We start from the raw sequence: 21104 nt of genomic DNA on the forward strand, positions 1-21104 counted from the left end.
ATGGACCTAAGTTCAATTCCTGGCTTGGGTCACTGTCTGCGCAGTCTGCCCATTCTTCCCATGTCTGAGTAGGCTTCCTCCAGGTGCTCTGGTTTCCTCCCACATTCTGAAAGACGTGCTGGTTGGGTGCTTTGGCCATACTAAATTCTGTGTATCCAAAAATGCACCAGAGTGAGATTCAACCTAAGTCTGCACAAACTCTCTGACAGAGTATCTTACCCTGGTCCTATTCCCATAACCTCAAATTCACCATGGCTAATCCCCCCAACCTGCCCATCTTTGGGCGATAAGGGGCAATTTAACATGGATAGTCCCACCTAACCTGCACATCTTAGGACTGTGGGAGGAAACCGGAGCATTTGGAGGAAGCCCATGCAGACACGGGAAGAATGGGCAGACTGCAGACACGGGGAGAACATGCAAATTCCATACAGACAGTCACCCAAGCCCAGAATTAAATCTGGGTCCCTGTCACTGTGAGGCAGCAGTGCTAACCACTGTGCCGTCATGCCGCTCGATATAGATGGGAGAAAGCTGGGGTTGTTCTTTGAGCAAATGAGGCTAAGGAGATTTGATAGATCCTTAAAACCATGACTGGGTTAAATAGAGAAGAACTGTTTCCATTGGCCAAAGAGCAGATAAGGTGGGAGAAATAGATTCAATTGTAGCCTTCAGGAAGGAAGTGGATTGAGAGAGACTCAAAGGAGAAAAATTGCAGGGAATGGGGAAAGAGCAGGATTGGGACTGATTGGATTATTCTTTCAAAGAGTTGGTGCAGGCTTAGTGAGGTGAATGGTCTCTTTCTATACTGTATTATTCTATGATGTGGAGATCCAAACAAGGTCGGACTTGAACCTGGTGTTGTGAGATTTCTACACTGTACTATACTATGGTTAGAAGGTTTAGCAACATAGCAAGCTCTCTGTCCATAACCAAAGGTTGTGTTACAGTAATGGAGAGCATCAGAATATCTTGTACATTTACAATGTTGGCTCATTAAAAATAATTCTCTAAATTTTGTTACAGAATGCATTGGATTTACTTGTATGAGAGACAGCGTATCAACATAAACCACAATCAGGTGAGTCACAAGTTTGTACTGTTGTGCCTGCTGCACAGTCTGTTTTAACCCTTATACGATGGACAATGAATTGCCAATAGACTTCTTGTTAGTACAACAAATTTACTTAAAACACACAATCAATAATCACCCACCCAGCCAACAATAACTTAACTTACAGAAATACTAAAGTTCAAATCCAATACCAGACCTTGACCTAACTTTTGTGTGACTGGCAAGTACCCAAGCAGATATTGGCCTTTATCTGTGCGCTGGTCTCTGTAATCCTCTGCGTAATCCGGTCCTTTGGTCTGGTGTGACACTCTGGCTCTGGTCTTCCTTCTCGGGTGTGGTGGCACTCCTCGTGCTGGTTGTTGCTGGTGATGGTCACCGTTGTTGTAGGGGTCAGAAAGAGAGAGAGAGCTTCTCCTGTTGTGCAGCACCTTTTATCCCTCCTTGGTTTCATGTCCTTTTTGGGCAGTCTCCTAATTCTTGTCAATCAATCATAAGAACATAAGAAATAGGAGCAGGAGCAGGCCATCCAGCCCTTTGAGCCTGCCCTGCCATTCAATAAGATCATGGCTGATCTGTCGTGTCTCAGTTCCACTTTCCCGCCCTCTCCCCATAACCCTTAATCCCCTCGCTTACCAAAAACCCATCAACCCGCGTCTTAAAAATATTTAGCGAGGCAGCCTCCACCACTTCAACGGGCAGAGAATTCCAGAGATTCACCACCCTTTGAGTGAAGAAGTTCCTCCTCAACTCCGTTCTAAACTGCCCCCCCCTTTATCTTGAGGCTGTGCCCCCTAGTCCCACTGTCCTTTCTGAGCTGGAAGAGCCTCTCCACCTCTACCCTATCCATCCCATCAATCGATCACCCTGATCGATAACAGTCCAATCAGATGCTGCCACACGATCTCTGGGTATATACCCAGCGATGTGGAGGTGCCGGCATTGGACTGGGGTAAACACAGTAAGAAGTCTCACAACACCAGGTTAAAGTCCAACAGGTTTATTTGGTAGTAAATGCCACTAGCTTTTAGAACACTGTTCCTTCGTCAGGTGAGTGGAGAGTTCTGCTCACTGTTTGTGTGAGAATATACTGGAGAGAATATACCAGGTCAAGCACACTAAAAAGGGCTTTTACATTTCTGTTCACTGAGTATAGACAGTGCCTGTCAAACTGACTTATCAGCAACACGCTCCAAGAATATAGCTTGTTCTGGTCAGAAGACCAGAAGACGCTGGAGCAAAAATAGGTCCTTTGGCCCATCAAGTCTGCTCCACCAGTCAATGAAATCATGACTAATCTGGTACAATAATCCTCAACTCCACTTTCCCACTTTATCCCCATAATCCTCGACTCCTTTTCTGATAAAAGGTCTATCCATCTCATGAACACGATCCAGCCTTTGCAGCCCTCTGCAAAGAATTCTATAGATTCAGTACTCTCTGAGAGAAGACATTCTTCCTCATCTCTGTGTTAAATAGATGAGCCCTTACTCTAAGATTATGCCCTCTGGTCCCAGACTCTCCCTCAAGGGGAAACAACCTCTCAGCATCTACCCTGTCAAGCCCCCTGAGAATCCTATATGTCTCAATATGGTCACCAATAAAGTGGTCTCAATCTAAATGCATCTAGATGTGGTTGGGAGGATATGAAGGACTTGGTCTAGGAATTTGAAATCATGACATTATGCCCAGTGACCTGGTTAAGCAATTATGGGCGGCACACTGATTAGCACTGCTGTCTCACAGCGCCAGGGACCTTGCTTCAATTCCAGGCTCGGGTGACTGTACGGAGTTTGCACATTCTCCCCACGTCTGCATGGGTTTCCTTCCACAGTCCAAAGATGTGTGAGCTAGGTGGCCATGATAAATTGCTCCTTAGAGTCAGGGGAACTAGCAGGATAAATATGTGGGGTTACAGGGAAAGGGTCTGGATGGGATTGTTGTCAGTGCAGGGTCAATGGGCCAAATGCCCTTCTTCACTGTCGGGATTCTATGAATTAGACTGAAGATGCTTCAGTTGGAAAGCTCAGCGTGTTTAGTCAGTGACAACAGTTTATTCCAGTGACAGATAGGGGAAGACCATGAGCAAGCAAACCTCTGTACTCGAGCTCAATGGAACTTGGGTCTTGTACATTTGTGGTTGGTGTTGACAGCACTACAACAATTAGGACTACCCCGCGACGCACAAGCCAATGACTTAACCCATCACCAAGTTAGCTTCGCTTTGTCAATTTGAATGAGTTGGAGCTAAAAAGTGGTTAAACCATGAATCAAAGCCAGCCCCAACGTACAATCCTACATGGACAATGCTGAGCTGCATTAATGTTTAATAGTTCAATCGATAAGTACCCCCTCCCCAAGGATCAGACGGGATTAATAATTCCATCTTTGCTCAACATGAAAACAGCAGAATTTTGATGTTCACGAATTTTCATGTGTTGTCTGAAGCATCAGGAGTGAACAACAATACCAGTCTGCATTTACATAGTGCCTTTAATGTCCTAAGGAGCTTAAAGGTCAGTACTATAGCACTTTTAAAAGCAATATACGGCATGCATACATTAACCACTGTGCCGCTGAGCCTCCGGTTCGAATCATGTTACAATCAAAGGCATGCTTTATTTGTAAGTGAAAGCAGCTATCGCTGAGGGAAGATTGGGGAATTATTCTCAAGAATCAGCTTACACTGTTGTAGGAGAGGAAAAGGGAAGTCTGTGGTTTTGTGAATAAACTCATGTTTTAGGAATAGAATGGGTCCAGATTCTTCATCTACGAACAGTGACTTTAATAAGAGTTGACAATTCGTCGCATTGCCGTGTGTTGGATGGAACACACAGAATTAAACACACTATAAAATAAAGAGACAGCTCAGGGAAAATATTTATTTCAGGCTTTGATTTTTGGTTTTGACATTCATGTTTGCTAAAGGACTGTCTGAAAAAGACTCACTCCTCGCCCAAGAGCTATAAATGAACACTCTGTACAAATCCATCCACAACATCTAACAGAGGACTGCAGCGCAAGCGCTTTAAAGGTTTGCCTGCTGCTACTTGCTAGTAATTTATGCTCTTCTAAATAACCGTAGCAGCGGGAAGTTTAAAGTCACTGCTGGAACAGTAATGGCAAACACTCAAATCCGTAACAAGCATCGAGTCAGAACTGAATTAGAATTTTCAGTCTCTGACTCCCAGGAACTGAGTAGGAAGGAAGATGGTCAAGTTTGAAGATAAAGGCTTCACAGCAGACAATTAAGACAAATGGAAGATGCTGCTTCAAATCCTATCTGCAGATTATACAATTACTTATTTATATAGATGATCTGGAGGAGGGAACCGAGTGTAGGGTGCCGAAATTTGCTGATGACACCAAGATTGGTGGAAAGGCAAATTGTGCGGAGGGTGTGGAGAGTCTGCAGAAGGATCTAGATAGGCTGGGCGAATGGGCCAGGAACTGGCAAATGGAATTTAATGTTGGCAAGTGCGAGGTGGTACACTTTGGTAGGAAGGATTATTACTTGCGTGGAGAAAAACTGCAGCAGGCGATGGTGCAGAGGGACCTCGGGGTCCTTGTGCATGAGTCGCAAAGACCCAGCTTGCAGGTGCAGCAGGTGGTCAGGAAGGCAAATGGGATGCTGCCCTTCATAGCGAGGGGGATTGAATATAAAAGTAGGGAGGTCTTGCTGCGGCTGTATAGGGCATTGGTGAGGCCGCAGCTGGAGTACTGTGTGCAGTTTTGGGCGCCGTACTTACGCAAGGATATTTTGGCCTTGGAGGGAGTGCAGAGGAGGTTTACTAGGCTGATGCCGGAGTTGAGGGGGTTGAGCTATGAGGAGAGGCTGAATAAACTAGGCTTGTACTCGTTAGAGTTTAGAAGAATGAGGGGAGATCTCATTGAGACGTATAAGATGATGAATGGGATGGATAGGATAGAGGTGGAGAGACTCTTCCCGCTCAGAAAGGACAGTAGGACTAGGGGGCACAGCCTCAAGATAAAGGGGGGGGCGGTTTAGAACGGAGTTGAGGAAGAACTTCTTGACTCAAAGGGTGGTGAATCTCTGGAATTCTCTGCCCATTGAAGTGGTGGAGGCCACCTCGCTAAATATTTTTAAGAAGCGGGTTGATGATAAGAGAGGGGATTAAGGGTTATGGGGAGAGGGCGGGAATGTGGAACTGAGACACGACAGATCAGCCATGATCTTACTGAATGGCGGGGCAGGCTCGAAGGGCCAGATGGCCTACTCCTGCCCCTATTTCTTATGTTCTTATTTGTAACATCAGCATCTTAAGGGCGAAGCTGTCCCAGAACACAGAAAATCTTAGTCGACAGGCAGCTCACTGGGAAAAACATAGCAGGGAAAATGATCCTGAGAGAAAGCTCCTGTGTGCCATAACGTTCTAACATTTACAACCATTGAACTCATGGTCAACAGGATCCAGTAACTAAGTGAGATGTGATGAAAAGCAGTCAGCAGAGGGTTAATGATTTGGATAGAACACTTACTGATTATATAAGATCCTAGTATCAAATGCATGCAAACAATATGCAGTGCCAGGTCCATGATTCACCTCCAGTGTCAGCTCACCTCAGATGGGAGTGCAGCCAACTGACTTCAAGCCCCTCTCCAGGTGCGACAAGTCAGTGCTGCAGTCAGGTGTTGCTGCATTGCTGGAGGTGCTGTTCCAATGCACTGCAGCAAGCTCATTCTTTCCATCTCAAAGTCCTCTCTTGCAACTTTTTGGCTCTCTGTGTAAAGTGGCCATTGAGTGGTTGGGGCGGAATGGTGATCCCCACTCCCCGCCTTACTCAGGGATTGGTAGTGTCAAAGGAGTCCACGCAGCAGATGAATTGAGTCCTTTTACATTAATTAAATATGTGTTCCCCCCTCCAGCCCCAGTCCCTCTCTCACTGGGAAGAAAAATGATTATGTTCAGGCATGTATTGTGTTTCATGGTAGGTGTTCAGATCACAAAATGCACATTGCATGCGAGAGACTCACACTGGGACCATAAATTGTACAAAAGTCATTGTGGCCATTTTATCTGTTCAGGAGTGAAACTCTGAATAATTAAGCCCACTCACAGTGGCACCAAACAATCTGAGAACAGTCTCTGGTGAAGAAACTGGCAACTTCTATGGTGCTTGAGCTTAATAAATGAATGAGGGAGCAATCTGTTGCCAGTACTGGTTGCACACAGATAGAAGCAAACTGACTAGATTAACATGTCTTTTCAAAGCGAATTGCTCCTTGAAAGTCTACAGAGTAACACTTTGGTGTGCTCGGATCTGACATGATAACATGAAACTTAATTGAAAATCAAAGCTGCATCTTAACATCCCATGAGTTTAAGGCATCCCAGTTCTGTCACCCTGACAATTCTTGGCGCTCCTTGTGCTAAAGCTGCTCCTGGTTGTTGTTTAACTGAGCTACTGTCGCTTCCCTTTACTTGGTTAGATAAGGCAAGTCCCAGGCAGTCTCCTGCGCGCACTTCCACATGGCGCGCATCAGTCGTGTGAAGCCGGTGTCCTTTGGCTTTTCCAGTCCTCGCATCAGGCGCTGTTTCATGATGGAGATGAACTCCCTGTTGCTCAGCTCCCCATTTCCTGGAAGACATTTGCAAATCCTCAAATCAATAATCCACAAAGGCTATCTGCAGGCTTGGGAATATTTGCATTTGGGAATCAAAAGTGGTGGCATGGTTGCAATGGGAACGTTTGAATTATACTATTCTGTCCCACTGCAGTGTAACATTACTTTACTGGTCACACAGGATTTAATGGTCAAAAGAATCCAAGTAGAACCAGAGGGCACAACTTCAGGGTGAAGGGACAGAAATGAGGAGGAATTTCTTCAGCCAGAGTGGTGAATGTGTGGAACTCTTTACCACAGAGGGCTGTGGAGGTCAGGTCATTGAGTGTCTTTAAGACAGAGATAGATAGGTTTTTGATTGATGAGGGGGTTAGGGATTATGGGGAAAAGGCAGCAGAATGGGGATGAGAATAATATCAGCCATGATTGAATGAAGGAGATGACTCGATGGGCCGAGTGGCCTAATTCTGCTCCTCTGTCTTATGGTCTGAGTAACTGAACAAGTTGCCATGTAAAGCTCCGACAGCAGAGACATACTAAGCAGTTATTTGAGTGAATGCTATTACAGCTTAGACAACTTCCCAGTCTCAAACACAAGCAAAATGTATGCATTACCATTTCTCCCGAATGTCAGTTCGCTTCCGCTGATTGTGCTGCCAATTCTGATTTTAAAGTTTATTTATTAGACACAAGTAAGACTTACATTAACACTGCAAATGAAGTTACTGTGAAATTCCCCTAGTCACCACATTCTGGCGCCTGTTTGGGCCAATGCACCTCATCAGTACGTCTTTCAAACTGGGATGAAACCAGAGCACCCAGAGGAAACCCACACAGACACAGGGAGTATGTGCAAACTCCACACAAACAGAGGCCCAAGCCAGGAATTGAACCTGGGTCCCTGGCACTGTGAGGCAGCAGTGCTAACCACTGTGCCGCCCTTGGGCTGCACAATAGCTAGCACTGGTGCCTCACAGCACCAGGGGCTCAATTCCAGTCTTACGTGACTGTGTGAAGTTTGCACATTCTCTCTCTGGCTTTCCTCCGCGTCCTTCCACAACCCCAAAGATGTGCAGGTTAGATGGATTGGGCATGCTAAATTTGCTGCGTTACAGGGAATTGGGCAGAGCGTCAGTGTAGATTCAATGGGCCAAACGGCCCTTTTCTGCATTGTAGGGATTCTACGAACCCAAGTCTCCTTTCTCACTCTCGGATTCCTCATTTGTAACTTGCCTTCTCTGGCAATTGAACCCCTCTGTGCGGTGAATAGGGGCTGCCACTGGTCTGTTTTGTAGCTGTCAATTCATTCTCTGAGCAGGCTGGTCTTTATGAAAAATGTAAAATGTGTATTGGGCAGCAAGAGCTCTGTGTTATTGTGTCTGGTCTGTTTACCCAATTCCCAGAGGTTTGGATTATGGCCTCCTCCACATCAAGACTGGAGATGTGCTCAACCCATTTACTCCGTCAGAGCAGGCGCCAGCTTTCCCAGTTACCGAGTTGCTAAACAAGGAGCTCCAGGGCTCTCCCAATTTACAGCTGGCAGGGCTAAATGCTGCCTTGATTTCTGTAGAGAATTTCTCCCTGATCATTAATCTTTTCAGATACCAGATGTCAGATCCTGCTCCTGCAGCAAAAACAAAACTGGGACTCTATTTTTTTTCTAGATTTTCCAACATTTCATTAGTTTAAAAAGGAGATCAGCACATTACCACAACTAGTGGACCTGCTGCCAGCCAATGCATTTAAATCAGGATTTTACACTCAATGCTTTTTGTTATATTGGATAGTAACGTGGCACTGTACAAGGATCATTATTCTCCTGTGCTCATGAAATGAACAATATTAAATATACACTGCAAGGGGGCCAACCCCGTTCATTGAGTGGTGGAAAAGGAATGGGGGGAAGTCCTTTGCACCGATGATCAGAAATTTAATGGAAACAGAAAGAACTAAGGGGACGAGCTGCCTCAGAATCACACAATGATCAACATTATCTAAAAGGGGCAAATTCAAATACTCCGCTTTCTTGTAAAGAAGGCATGAATACGGAACATTTACAAGCTAAAGGGAAGGAAGTATTTAATAGCTGTCAGCACACCAATGTAGGGACCATGCTGAAACATTTGTACAGTAGGGGGAAGGGGGAATTGATTGGCCAAAAGAGGATATGGCTGAGATCCTTAGGAAAAGGGAGGAAGTGGGCAAAAAATTGAGTGAGGGTGACGGCGAGAAGAGGGAGAGGGTGAGAGAGAGAACTCACAGCTGGACTGATGTAGTTCAATATGGAGAAGCCCAATGTACTACATATTAATGGAAGCTCAGATTAGGCTCAAGCAGTGCACCAAAACTCCAAACCTCTAGTGTTACTGTATAGTCAGGGATGCTGATGAAATAGATACTGCTGGTAAGTGTGTGTTTGCCGCTACCAAAGATATCTCAGGTTTTGTTGGGAATTTGCTGGAGTTGTCGTTCAGGATGCTGCAACACGCGGGGACCACCTAGGCCTGAAGTGCTACATCAAGGGAAGGGTGAAGTGGACAGACTGCTGAGACACCAGGAAGACTTTGACTTCAACCTTCACAAGACCCATGGCAGTGTAGATAACGTAAGCCAAGAACAATGGCTGAGGTACATCCACAGGAAGAGCAGGGATGAGGGGGCATTGGACCAAGGTCGCGAATGACAAATTTAGAACAGAGATCAAGGATGATTAGCAGCTGCAATTATCAGTCAGGAAGCCTGGTTGGAGGCACTGAACTCAAATAGGGCTCCTACGTAAAGGCCAGAGTTACAGCCCAGTGCACGAACTGGACACTTTCCTGAGTTTTTAAATGATTATTAAGTGTTGCACGGACAGAGTGGATAGTTCAGATGCTCTTTCCTAGGGTAGAAAAGTCAAGTACTAGGGGACATAGGTTTAAAGCGCGTGGGGAAAAATTTAGAGGAGATGTGTGAGACAAGTTTTGTTTTTACACAGAGGGTAGTGAATGTTTGGAAAGCGCTGCCTGGGGAGATGGTGGGAGCAGGTACAATAGCGGCATTTAAGGGGCATCTAGACAAATACACAAATAGGATGGGAATGGAAGGATACGGGCTCTAAGTGCGTACGGTTTTAGTTTAGGCAGGCATCATGATCGGCGCAGGCTTGGAGGGCTGAAGGGCCTGTTCCTGTGGTGTACTGTTCTTTGCATTATACACTGTAAATCCTCACATATCACCAAGACCCATACAGTTCTGCAATATCTGTCAGCCAAATGCTGCAGCAAGTCTGTCCAATACATGGAAACATTGTGGTGTTAACTAAAAGTTAAGATATTCTCCCCATCTACTTAAATCTCTTTCTCAAAATTTGTGTAAATATGATAAATTTGTTGCTTCTTTAGAAAAACCAACACATGGAATATTTTGAAGTCAGTTTATCATGTTGGAGTCAGGTGTTTGCAGCCATAGCTACTGCATAGCCCTAATCTTTCTCAACTGACTATTCACCTATCTAGGTCAGGCAGGCAAGTGGAGTGAGCTAGTTTAATGGGTGGCCTTTTAGTTTAAAAAGATGGTATTCATAAGGCCAAAAGACATAGAAGCAAAATTAGGCCACGTGGCCCATCGAGTGTGCTCCACCATTCAATCATGGCTGATATTTTTCTCATCCCCTTTTCCCATAACCCCTGATCCCCTTATTGATCAAGAACCTATCTGTCTCCATCTTAAAGACACTCAATGACCTGGCCTCCAAAGCCATCTGTGCAAAGAGTTCCAAAGATTCACCACTCTCTGGCTGAAGAAATTCCTCCTCATCTCTGTTTTAAAGGATTGTCCCTTTAGCCTGAGGTTGGTGCCCTCTGGTTCTAGTTTTTCCTACTGATGGAAACATCCTCTCCATGTCCACTCTATCCAGGCCTCGCAGTATCCTGGAAGTTATAACTATGTATTTCCTCGAGATGAAAAAGAAAATGGTGGAAATGTCCAGCAAGTCAGACAGTATCTTGAGAGAGAAAAAAACAGAGTAATGATGAAGACCATCACCTGAAACGTTAACTCTTTTTCTCTCTCCAGAGATGCTGTCTGATGTGATGAGGTTTTCTGACATTTTCCTTTTGCATTTCAGATTGCTGCAGTGTTTTGCATTTGTATTGCTGGCAAGGCTTTGTCCACCATAGTAGGCAATGTACAGTGTTAGTACACAAACCTCAGAGCATTTAGACTATTTTGGGCTGAGCGGAGCATCAGTTCTCGAATTCCTGAACCTCTGCAAAACCAGTTCATTCAGGATTTGAGGACAGATGGGTTCACTTAAGTTTAAAAAAAAGATTCTTTCATGGGGCGTGGGTGCTGCTGGCAAGGCCAACATTTGTTGGATTAGGTCTGACAAAGGGTCATCCAGACTTGAAGCAGTGGCTCCGTTCTCCCTCCATGGATGCTGCCAGACCCGCTGAGATTTTCTGCCATTTTGTGTTTTTGTTTCAGATTCCAGCATCTGTAGGATTTTGCTTTTATATTTGTTGCCCATCTCTAATTGCCCTTGAACCAATTAGTTCGCTTGGCTATTTCCGTGTACAGTTCAAGTCAACCACATTGCTGTGGGTGTGGAGTCACACGTAGGCCAGAGCAGGTAAGGATGGCAGATTTCCTTCCTTAAAGCACAATAATGAACCAGATGGGTTTTTATGACAATTGGCAATAGTTACATGGTCTGAGACTAACTTTCAATTCCAGATTTATTTCATTAATTGAATTAAATTCCACCATCTGCCATGTCCCTAGAGCAATAGCTATGCCCTCTGGATTACCAGTCCAGTGACTTTACTACCCCCTAAGCTTTATGCACTCCTGGCTTGGCAGGAAAACCAGATGGTCCAAAGCCAAATGTCAGATGACACCAGATTTCAACTCCCAATGCAGACTTCACCTGCTAAATTAGTCAGAGAGATGCAACAAAGCTCTGATGATGCAGCTGAGATTAGTGGAGTTGGACAAATCACAGAGGTGCAATGTGGGGCTTAGTGAACTGGAGTCACGGGAGACTATTATCACCTTGGGTTCAGTACATACATGCTTGGCTCACCAAGCATTGGCTCCAATTAGAAGGGGGAAGGTGACTTAGGGACAAGGTGATCCCTTAATTGAAGAGATAAATACTTATGATTTATAGCATATTTCACGTGGGGAGAAAACAAGGGGAGCAGGAAATGGGTGTGAAGTTTACTGAGCTGATAAAAAGCAGAGTCAGAGGAATGTTTTGCAAAGGCTTTGAAAGGTGGAGAGAGAGAGACAGGGAAGCAGAGCAGTTTTGTCTCAGAAATTTCTGAAAGTTTCCCCCTGAACCAGAGTTGGAAGAGTGGAGACTGGAAACTCGAAGCTAGAATGGAGTGAGATGTTCAGGCATTCTTTGGGTTCACTCACCATCGCTATCGAACAAAGCAAAGACGACATCACAAACATGGTCAGAAAGTTCCACTCGTGCCACTGTCCTGGCGACCTGCTTCATGGTTGCTGTTTAGGAAAAGATATTGGTTAGAATTCTTGAACAAAGTATTCTGTGGCTGCATCTGTTGAGCTACTCGTAGCATTCACTTCAGAATACAGAAAATCCTGATCCTCTAATTTTAATGTAAAGTTAAAGTTTATTTATTAGTCACAAGTAGGCTTACATTCACACTGCAATGAAGTTACCATGAAAATCCCCTAGTCACCACACTCCAGTGCCTGTTCGGGTACACTGAGGGAGAATTTAGCATGGCCAATGCACCCTAACCAGCACATCTTTGGACTGTGGGAGGAAACTCATGCAGATGCGGGGAGAATGTGCAAACTCTACACAGACAGTGACCCAAGCCGGGAATCGAACCCAGGCCCCTGGCGCTGTGAGCCAGCAGTGCTAACCACTGCGCCACTGTGGAAACTGCTCAGGACCTGCTTTGAGGTGCATGAGCAAAAAGATGTGGGGACTTCAAGATTCTGTGACATTATAAGCTGAATCACAACAGGCAAAGTCAGACCCACTCAAGGTTTTCATTTATAAAGAGGACCTGCAAATTTTCAATACAAACTCAATTGACATGCTTCAATTCATCACATGCATCAACTTCGTTCAATCGCGAGCGGTCGGAAACATAAAAGCGTTCTTTAAAATGTATATCCATTACTTGGATATCTCGTTTCAGCCACCCTACCTGGCTGTCCAATTTATATGTTGATCACTTCCCAAATGAAAGCAGAACAAAGTTCCACCAATATATTCTGAGAACCGGGGGATGGGTTTCTACATTTGATGTGGAGATGTCGGCATTGGACTGGGGTAAACACAGTAAGTAGTCTCACAACACCAGGTTAAAGTCCAACAGGTTTATTTGGTAGCAAAAGCCACTAGCTTTTGGAGCGCTTGCTGCCCCTTCCACGAACTAATGCACCTAACCCACACATCTTTGGACTGTGGGAGGAAACTGGGGCACCCAGAGGAAACCCATGCAGACGCAGGGAGAATATGCAAATTCCACACAGACAATGACTCAACTCAGGAATCAAACCCCGGGTCCCTGGTGCTGTGACAAAGGGGCAGCGAATGCTCCGAAAGCTAGTGGTTTTGCTACCAAATAAACCCGTTGGACTTTAACCTGGTGTTGTGAGACTTCTTACTGTTTTCTACATTTGCACAGGCTCAACTCCAGAGAGACTCAATATCTTCAGCTTCATGGTACCTTTATCAATTGAGGCCCCGGCCATGTGGTAGAAGCTCAGTGCTGTGTCCACATCGTTAATGTTCTTCAGAAAAGTGAAGAAGCTCTCCACTTCCTCAAATGTGATGCCCTGGAGAAGAAAGGAAATGAGCTGAAGTCAAATGGGCTCTAGTGTGAAAAGGAACCATTTGAGCCATCATGGTATCCAGGGTCCACAGTCTAATTTCTCTATTATGGGACTTTGCTTCCCCCTCCACAGAGCACCTACTTTAAGCAAAATTAGATTTCCCCCTCAACACCCAAGAAATAAAATAATTCTTTATAATCAATCCAGCTCCCATTAGTAGATTCACTGATCCAAAAATCCTTTGCTGCGTTCCACAATCCTGGAGAAATTTATTTCTCAAATCTCTAGCCACACTTTTAGTGTCTTGCATTTGCATGTTCCTTTTGTACCCATTTATTCCATTTAGATATTAATCAGACTTTACAGTTGTGCAGATATTATGAATCTCAATTGTTTTAATACATATATATTGCCATTCTAGAACTTGGATTAGGTAGAGAGGCAGAGTTTTTTTGCGGGAGCTTTGCAGCTTTGACTTGAACGCTATTATGAATCTGCGGCCGTGCCTTCAGCTCCCTTGACCCGGTACTCTAATCTTCCTTCTTAAGCCTGTCCACTGCCCCAAACCCTTTCCTTCTTGAAGGTTCTCTTCACAGCCCATCATTTTAATCAAGCATTTGGTCTTCTATCAATATCTCTTTCTATAACTCAGCCTGAATTTTTGTCCCTCTACCTCTGTGAAGTATCTACCACAGTTCTCAATGTTTAAGACACTGGGTGGGATTCCCTGGCTGTGCTCGCCTCAAAACTGGAGAATCCTGCTGGAGGTCAATGGATATTTTAGTGGTTCCTGCATAGCTTTGAAATGCAGAGGGATCTGGGTGCCCTAGTGTATGAATCACTCAAGGCTAGTATATAGGTACAACAAATAATTAGGCAAGCTAATAGAGTGTTATTGTTTATTGTGAGGGGAATTGATTACAAAAGTAGGAAGGCTAGCCTTTCTATTGTACAGGGCATTGATGAGACCACATCTGGATTATTGTGTATAGTACTGGACTCCTTATTTAAGGAGCAATATAAGTGCATTAGAAGCAGTTCAGAGAAGGTTTGTTAGACTAATATCAGGATTGGGTGGGTTATCTTATGAGGAAAATTTGGAGAGGTTAGATTTGTATCCACTAGAGTTTAGAAGAGTATGAAGTGACTTGATCAGATCCTTTGAGATCCTAAGGAGTATTGACATGGTGGATGTTGCGAGACTGTTTCCTCTAGTCAGTGAGTCTAGAACTAGGAGTCACAGTTTTACAACAGAGGTGAGGAGAACTTTATTTCTCTGAAGGTTGTGGCTCTGTGATACTCTTCCAAAGAAGGCAGTGGAAGCATCCTAGTTCTAGACTCTCTGACAAGATGAAACATCCTGCTGAGTTTTTCCAGCATTAGCAATATCTTGCTCTGGACTTGGAGCTCCCAGGCTCTCAGCCCTGTCCCCATCATCAATTCTCCATCACCACAGGACTTGCTAAGTAGACCCTGGTAGGAGCCAGTTCTTGACTTCGCTTAACGTGGTGACCTTGGAGTCCTGTCATTGTCTACACAATCTTGACAGATTGGGAGTCAGATTTCAGTGACACAACAAACCACGATGACTGGGACCACCCAGAATGAAATTCAGTAAAAACAGAAGAACTCAAAACAGAAACAGGAAGAAGCGATGATAAAGTGTTGCGCTGCAGCACAAAATAGGCAGTAAAATGCCTCATGTAACAACAGCCTATATTTAACTAGTGCCTTTAATTGTAACATGTCCCAAGGTGCTTCACAGGAGCATTAACAGAACCACTGTAATAGCAATTGTTCTCTTCAATATAGCATTCCGTTATAACTCTAAACATTTGGTTAATTCAATTGACAGTTCAAAACAATGTAGGCACAAAAAAAATCAGCACAAAAAAATGTGTCTGATGGCATTTACAAGGCTGGTATTTCACTAATTGTCCAGAGCAATGCTTGCCAGTTTACCACCAGTGACAAAACTGGCACTGAGCTGGATATTGGCTTTGAGTTAAAGTTTATTTATTAGTCACAAGTGGCTTACAATAACACTGCAATGAAGTTACTGTGAAAATCCCCCTGTCGCCACACTCTGGCGCCTGTCCGGTACACTGAGGGAGAATTTAGCATTGCCAATGCACCAAACCAGCACATCTTTTGGACTATGGGAGGAAACTGGAGCACCTGGAGGAAACCCACGCAGACATGGAGAGATTGTGCAGATTCTGCACAGACTGAGCCAAGGCCAGGGATTGAACCCAGGTCTCTGGTGCTGTGAGGCAGCAGTGCTAACCACTGTGCTGCCCTAAGTGGTGCAGTATATTTTTGGCCACTACAGTTCCATTCTTGCCCAAAAAATGGAGAAGAAGCCTGGCCCTGACATGTCTGAGTGGTGTACATCATATACTTTACATATGGAGTCAACTGGAATGTGCACTTACTCGAAGGAAGGACTAAATTTACCATGATTTGGAATTACTGCTGAAATGTACCATTTGTTACGTACATAAATTCCAATTATGTTAACTGGTGGAAATTTATTTATTTTATTACTGTCACAATAACATTGCAATGAAGTTACTGTGAAAATCGCCTAGTTGCCACAGTCTGGTGCCTGTTTGGGTACACTGAGGGAGAATTTAGCATGGCCAATGTACCTAACCAGCACGTCTTTTGGATTGAAGGAAGAAACTGCAGCACCTGGAGCAAACCCACGCAGACATGGGGAGAACGTGCAGACTCTGCACAGACAGTGACCCACACAGGTCTGCTACCTGGGTAGCAGAACCTGGGTCCCTGGCACTGTGAGGTAGCAGTACTAACCACTGTGACACCGTGCCACCCCTGTTGCTGTCCCTCCATGCTATTACTGGAGAGAACTGGTAGCAGCCTGTGTGATATGGCATGGCTCTTACTTCATCTATTCCTCTGCTCCAGCCAGGAGTACAGTGAAAGGGACTCACTCTTGTGTCAACCCAAGAAACCTATTTCAATTTATTTAAGCAGCAGGGTTAAGCTGAAAAATCAAAACATTTACAGCTTGCCTGGAATGGAATCCCAAAGATAAATAAATGGGGAACACCTTTTTAACTGGGCTGAGTGAATTGCTATGATAAAGCTTGCAGCTTTCCTTACTTACCATGAATGGTGTAATTTGCTGTCACAACACAATAAAAAGTCCCAGCGGCAGTGAAAATGCTATTGCTGAGCGATAAATCACTTCCCCTATTCTTGAATACTGGCCGTAACCTGATAAATGATTCAGAGATGGCAAAGTAATAGAAGTTCGGAGTTTATGTTTATCCCGGCATTATATTAACTTCTGGAGGCATTGTGAATTATTATGTTATGTGAAAATGTCAAAGGAAAGATCAATTAAAGAGTCTTTAGAAAGAGGTTTCAGTAACAAGAATAGGGCAAGGAAATTAACATCTAAGAGTTTAAACGGAAAATCGGATTAAGGGAGCTCTGGTGTGCAGATAAGGCAGACATCAAAGATGCCCTTTGTAACATAAAAAGCACATAAGAGGTCAGTTAAGCCACAACTAACTGAGTGGAAAGATAACAAACAACTAATAGCAGTCTGTTCTGCACATTTACCGAACACAATAGCTCTACATTCCTCATGGCCTGCATATCTTGGATCCCTAGTGAAGAAGAGGCCATTCGGCCCATTGAGTCTGCACCGATTCTTACCCAGGCCCTCTCCCCTCCCTATCCCTGTGACCCCACACATTTATGGTTAGATGCTATTACTGGAGAGAACCTAACCAGTGGACTGTGGGAGGAAACCGGAGCACCGGGAGGAATCCCATGCAGACACAGGGAGAATATGCAGACACCCAAGACCAGAATTGAACCCAGGTCCCTGGAGCTGAGATGCAGCAATGCTAACCTCTGTGCTACCTAGTTAGATAATCAATGATCACTACCACACATTATTGATACGTAAATGGTATACAATCCAGTGTTTAAAAATTAAATGGTGCAAACATGGCAGTGACATCTTCTTGGGCAGAATTCTACAGAACAGCTTGCATTATATAATGGGAGGGGAGATTTTCCATGTCACTGTGGCATGATTCTTGGAGTTAGGAGGTGGCCCACCTTTGTGATCTTGTCTCGCTGCTGTCAATGGGAATTCCCATTGATTCCACCTCCAGGAAACCCGTGGCAGGGATTGTGTCAATAGGTCTGAAGATCCTGTCTTCTGGAAGAACCAGAGTCACAGCCTTTGTATTGACAATGCTTTGCTCATCTGTCAAGACCAGCACCTCCAATACTCAGCTGACCATTACCAGGACACTGGAGCACCAACCCAAGATTATGTACTCAAGTTCCGGAGTGGGGCAAAACGTTCTGACTCAGAGGGGGAGACTGCCAGCAACTGAGACCCACTGACCATCAAACTGCTGTAAAAATCTCGACAAAGCTGGAGCTCCTTTAACTGTTTGGGAAGGGCGGGTGTACTGGGACACCTGAGAAGATAAGCTAAAGTGATCTTGTTGATTGTTCTGCCCTGCGGCATCAGCCAGGTTCTTACCTCTGCGTTCTTGAATTGCTTTTTGATGCTTTTCAACATTGCTGTGAGCTTCTTGGACTGGACGCCACTGTATGCCAACAGCATACTGCCAAACTGACGCTCTGAGATCCGTCCATTTACTGGGTCATGTCGATCAAACTGGGGTTGGGGGTGTGAGGTGGAAAAAGAAACAATGAGACACCAACTTCAGATATTTTAATACAACAGATAATTTACCTGGTGTAGGACATAAAAAAGTCTTCTGACAATTTTTAAGCTTGACATTTATTTAGGGAAGCTGGAGACATTGCCAATTAAGAAATAGGCTTGTTTAAAATTAAATGGTAATTACTGAATTTCAGTACATTATCACCCTTTGTTTCTACATCATCAATCCAGTCTAAACAATTTCAAAGCTATTCTTTTGTAGCTTTGATTTACTAATGGATCTCCAGTGACTTCGCTCATATTCTGGGATCCTGCTGTGGTGCTTGTTCAGTTGTCAAAATGGAGCTATGTTTAATCTAGTCAATCCTTCTGAAGCCATAAAGTGTGGGGGTGTGTTGCAAACAGGCATCTCCTTCTGCTGTTGTTTGTAAATTCAAGATTCTTTCTTTGGGTTTCTCGGGTGGTGGTGACAGGCAGGGCAGGGATGGAGGTAGGGCAGAGCAGGGAGAGGAGGAGGGCAGGGCAGGAGTGAGAAGCTAAAAAGTTTATTTATTAGTCACAAGTAAGGCTTACATTAACGCTACAATGAAGTTACTGTGAAATTCCCCTAGTCGTCACACTCAGGTGCCTGTTCAGATCAAAAGCACCTAACCAGCACGTCTTTCAGACTGTGGGAGGAAACCGGAGGACCCGGAGAAACCCACGAAGACACGGGGAGAACGTGCAAACTTCACACAGACAGGAATCGAACCAGGGTCCCTGGTGCTGCAAGGCAGCAGTGCTAATCACTGTGCTGCCCAAATTATCAAGTTACCAAGTTCAAAGAAAAGAACAGGAACGTGAGTTGCTACGGTGCATCTTGTACGTGGTACACGCTGCTGCCACTGTGCATTGGTGATGAAGGGGGGGAATATTTAAGGTGCTGGATGAGGATACTAACCGTATGGACTTCTCCATCCCGGATGGTGTCGAGCTTATGTGTTGTTGGAGCTGCATTCATTCAGGCGGGTGAGTATTCCATCACACTCCTGATCTGCGCCTTGTAGATAGTGGACAGGCTTGGGGAGTCAGGCGGTGAATTACTCGCTGCAGAATTCCGAGCACCTGACCTGTTCTGGTGGCCATAGCATTTATATGGTTGATCCAATTCTGTTTCTGGCCATTGGTAACCTCCAGTACATCGACAGTAGGGTATTCAGTGGTGATAATATCATTGAATCTCAAGACAATGTGGTTAGATTCTCCCTTGTCGGAGATGGTCATTGCCCGGCACTTAACAGCCCAAGCCTGAACGTTATCCAGGTCTTGTTACGTATGGGCATAAACTATTTCAATATCTGAGGTGTGAATGGTGCTGTGCAATCATCAGTGAACATCCCACAAATTTCACCTTATGATGAAGGGAAGATCATCGATGAAGCAGCAAACATGGTTGAGCCTGGGACACTACCCTGAGGCTTTTCTGCAGTTACATCCCAGGACTGAGATGATTACCCCCAACAACTACAGCCATCTTCCTTTGTGCTGCATATAACTCCAAGCAGAGAGTTTCCCCCCATTTCCAATGACTACAATTTCATTAGGGCTCCTTGCTGTGACACTTGGTCAAATGCTGATTTGTTGTTAAGGGCAATCATTCTCATCTCACCTCACCTCTTGAGGCCGGCTCTTTTGTCCATGCTTGGCTCAATGTTGTAATGAGGTCAGGAGTGGAGTGGCTCTGGTGGAACCCAAACTTCATGCCGGTCAATAGGCTTTGCTGTGCAAGTGCAGCACGATAGCACTGTCAACAGCACCTTCCATCACAATGCTGATAACCGTGAATAGACTGATGGAGTGATCATTCGTTGGGTTGGATTTACCCTGCTTCTTGTAGATAGAGCATAACTAGGCAATTTTCCGCATTGTTGTACTGGAACAGCTTGCTTAATGGCGCAGCCAGTTTTGGAGCACAAGTCTTCAGCACTATTGCTGGAAGGTTGTCAGGGTCCATAGCCTTTGCAGTATCCAGTGCCTTCAGCTGTTTCTTGATATCATTTAGGAGTAAACTGAATTGACTGAAGACTAGCATCCGTGTTGCTGTTGGCCTCAGGAGGATCATCCACTCATCATTTTTAGCTGAAGATGTTTGAAAATGCTTCACTCTCTTTTGCACAGAAGTGCTGGGTTCCCCACATCACCAAGGATGGGGATACTTGTGGGGCCTCCCGGTCCAGTTAGCTGTCCACCACTACTCATGACAGGAATATGGCAGGATTTCAGAGCTTAAATCGGATTCATTGATTGTGGGATTGTTTAGCTCTGGCTATCATATGCTTAGATGGTTTGGCATGCACGCAGTCCTGTGTTGTAGCTTCTCGAGGTCGGAACCTCATTTTTAGGTATGCCTGGCACTGCTCGTGGCATGCCCTCCTACACTCTTCATTCAACCATAGTTGATTGTCCAGCTTGATGATAATGATAGAGTGGGGATATGATAGGCCATGAAGTTATGGAATGTATACAATTCTGCAGCTGTGGATGGCCCACAGTGTCTTACAGATGTCCAATCACAAATTGCTAGATCTGTTTGAAATTTTTCCCTTTAGCATAATGATAGTGCCACATAAGGCAATGGAGAGTATCTTCAACCTGTAGACTGGACTTTGGTCAGTCTTCCCAATATGGCCACGGGCAGATCCATCCACAACAGGTAGATTGGTGAGGACAAGGTCACGTAGGTTTTTCATTTTTATTTATTCCCTCACTACCTGCAGATCCAGCCTAACAGCTGTATTCTTCAGGACTACTTGGTCAGCTCCACCTGCAGTGTTGCTACTGAGCCATTTCTGGTGATGGACATTGAATCCCCCATCCAAAACACAGTCTGCACCCTTGCCACCCAAGTGGTGTTCAACATAGAGGAATACTAATTCATCAGCTGCAGAGCAGGGGATGGACGGGGTGCAGTAGGTTGT

At 44.8% G+C, this 21104-nt stretch overlaps 1 protein-coding gene across 2 annotated transcripts in view; it reads right to left on the minus strand.

Moving 5' to 3' along the window:
* Positions 1-5033: 5033 nt before the first annotated feature.
* Positions 5034-21104, minus strand: part of micu1 (mitochondrial calcium uptake 1) — a 94756-nt gene continuing 78685 nt past the window's right edge. Inside the window, exons 10-13 of one of the 2 annotated variants that reach the window (XM_080215631.1) lie at positions 18001-18138; positions 13358-13466; positions 12063-12152; positions 5034-6673 (exon numbers count right to left, since the gene is read on the minus strand). In XM_080215631.1, coding sequence (XP_080071757.1) covers positions 6513-6673; positions 12063-12152; positions 13358-13466; positions 18001-18138 — 498 coding nt within the window. In that variant the 3' untranslated portion in view covers positions 5034-6512. The remainder of the gene's footprint in view (positions 6674-12062; positions 12153-13357; positions 13467-18000; positions 18139-21104) is intronic. The other variant, XM_080215632.1, reaches the window with a different exon arrangement.

This window comes from Carcharhinus amblyrhynchos, chromosome 31 (assembly GCF_965287045.1).
Source record: "Carcharhinus amblyrhynchos chromosome 31, sCarAmb.v2.hapA, whole genome shotgun sequence".
Lineage (NCBI taxonomy): Eukaryota > Metazoa > Chordata > Chondrichthyes > Carcharhiniformes > Carcharhinidae > Carcharhinus > Carcharhinus amblyrhynchos.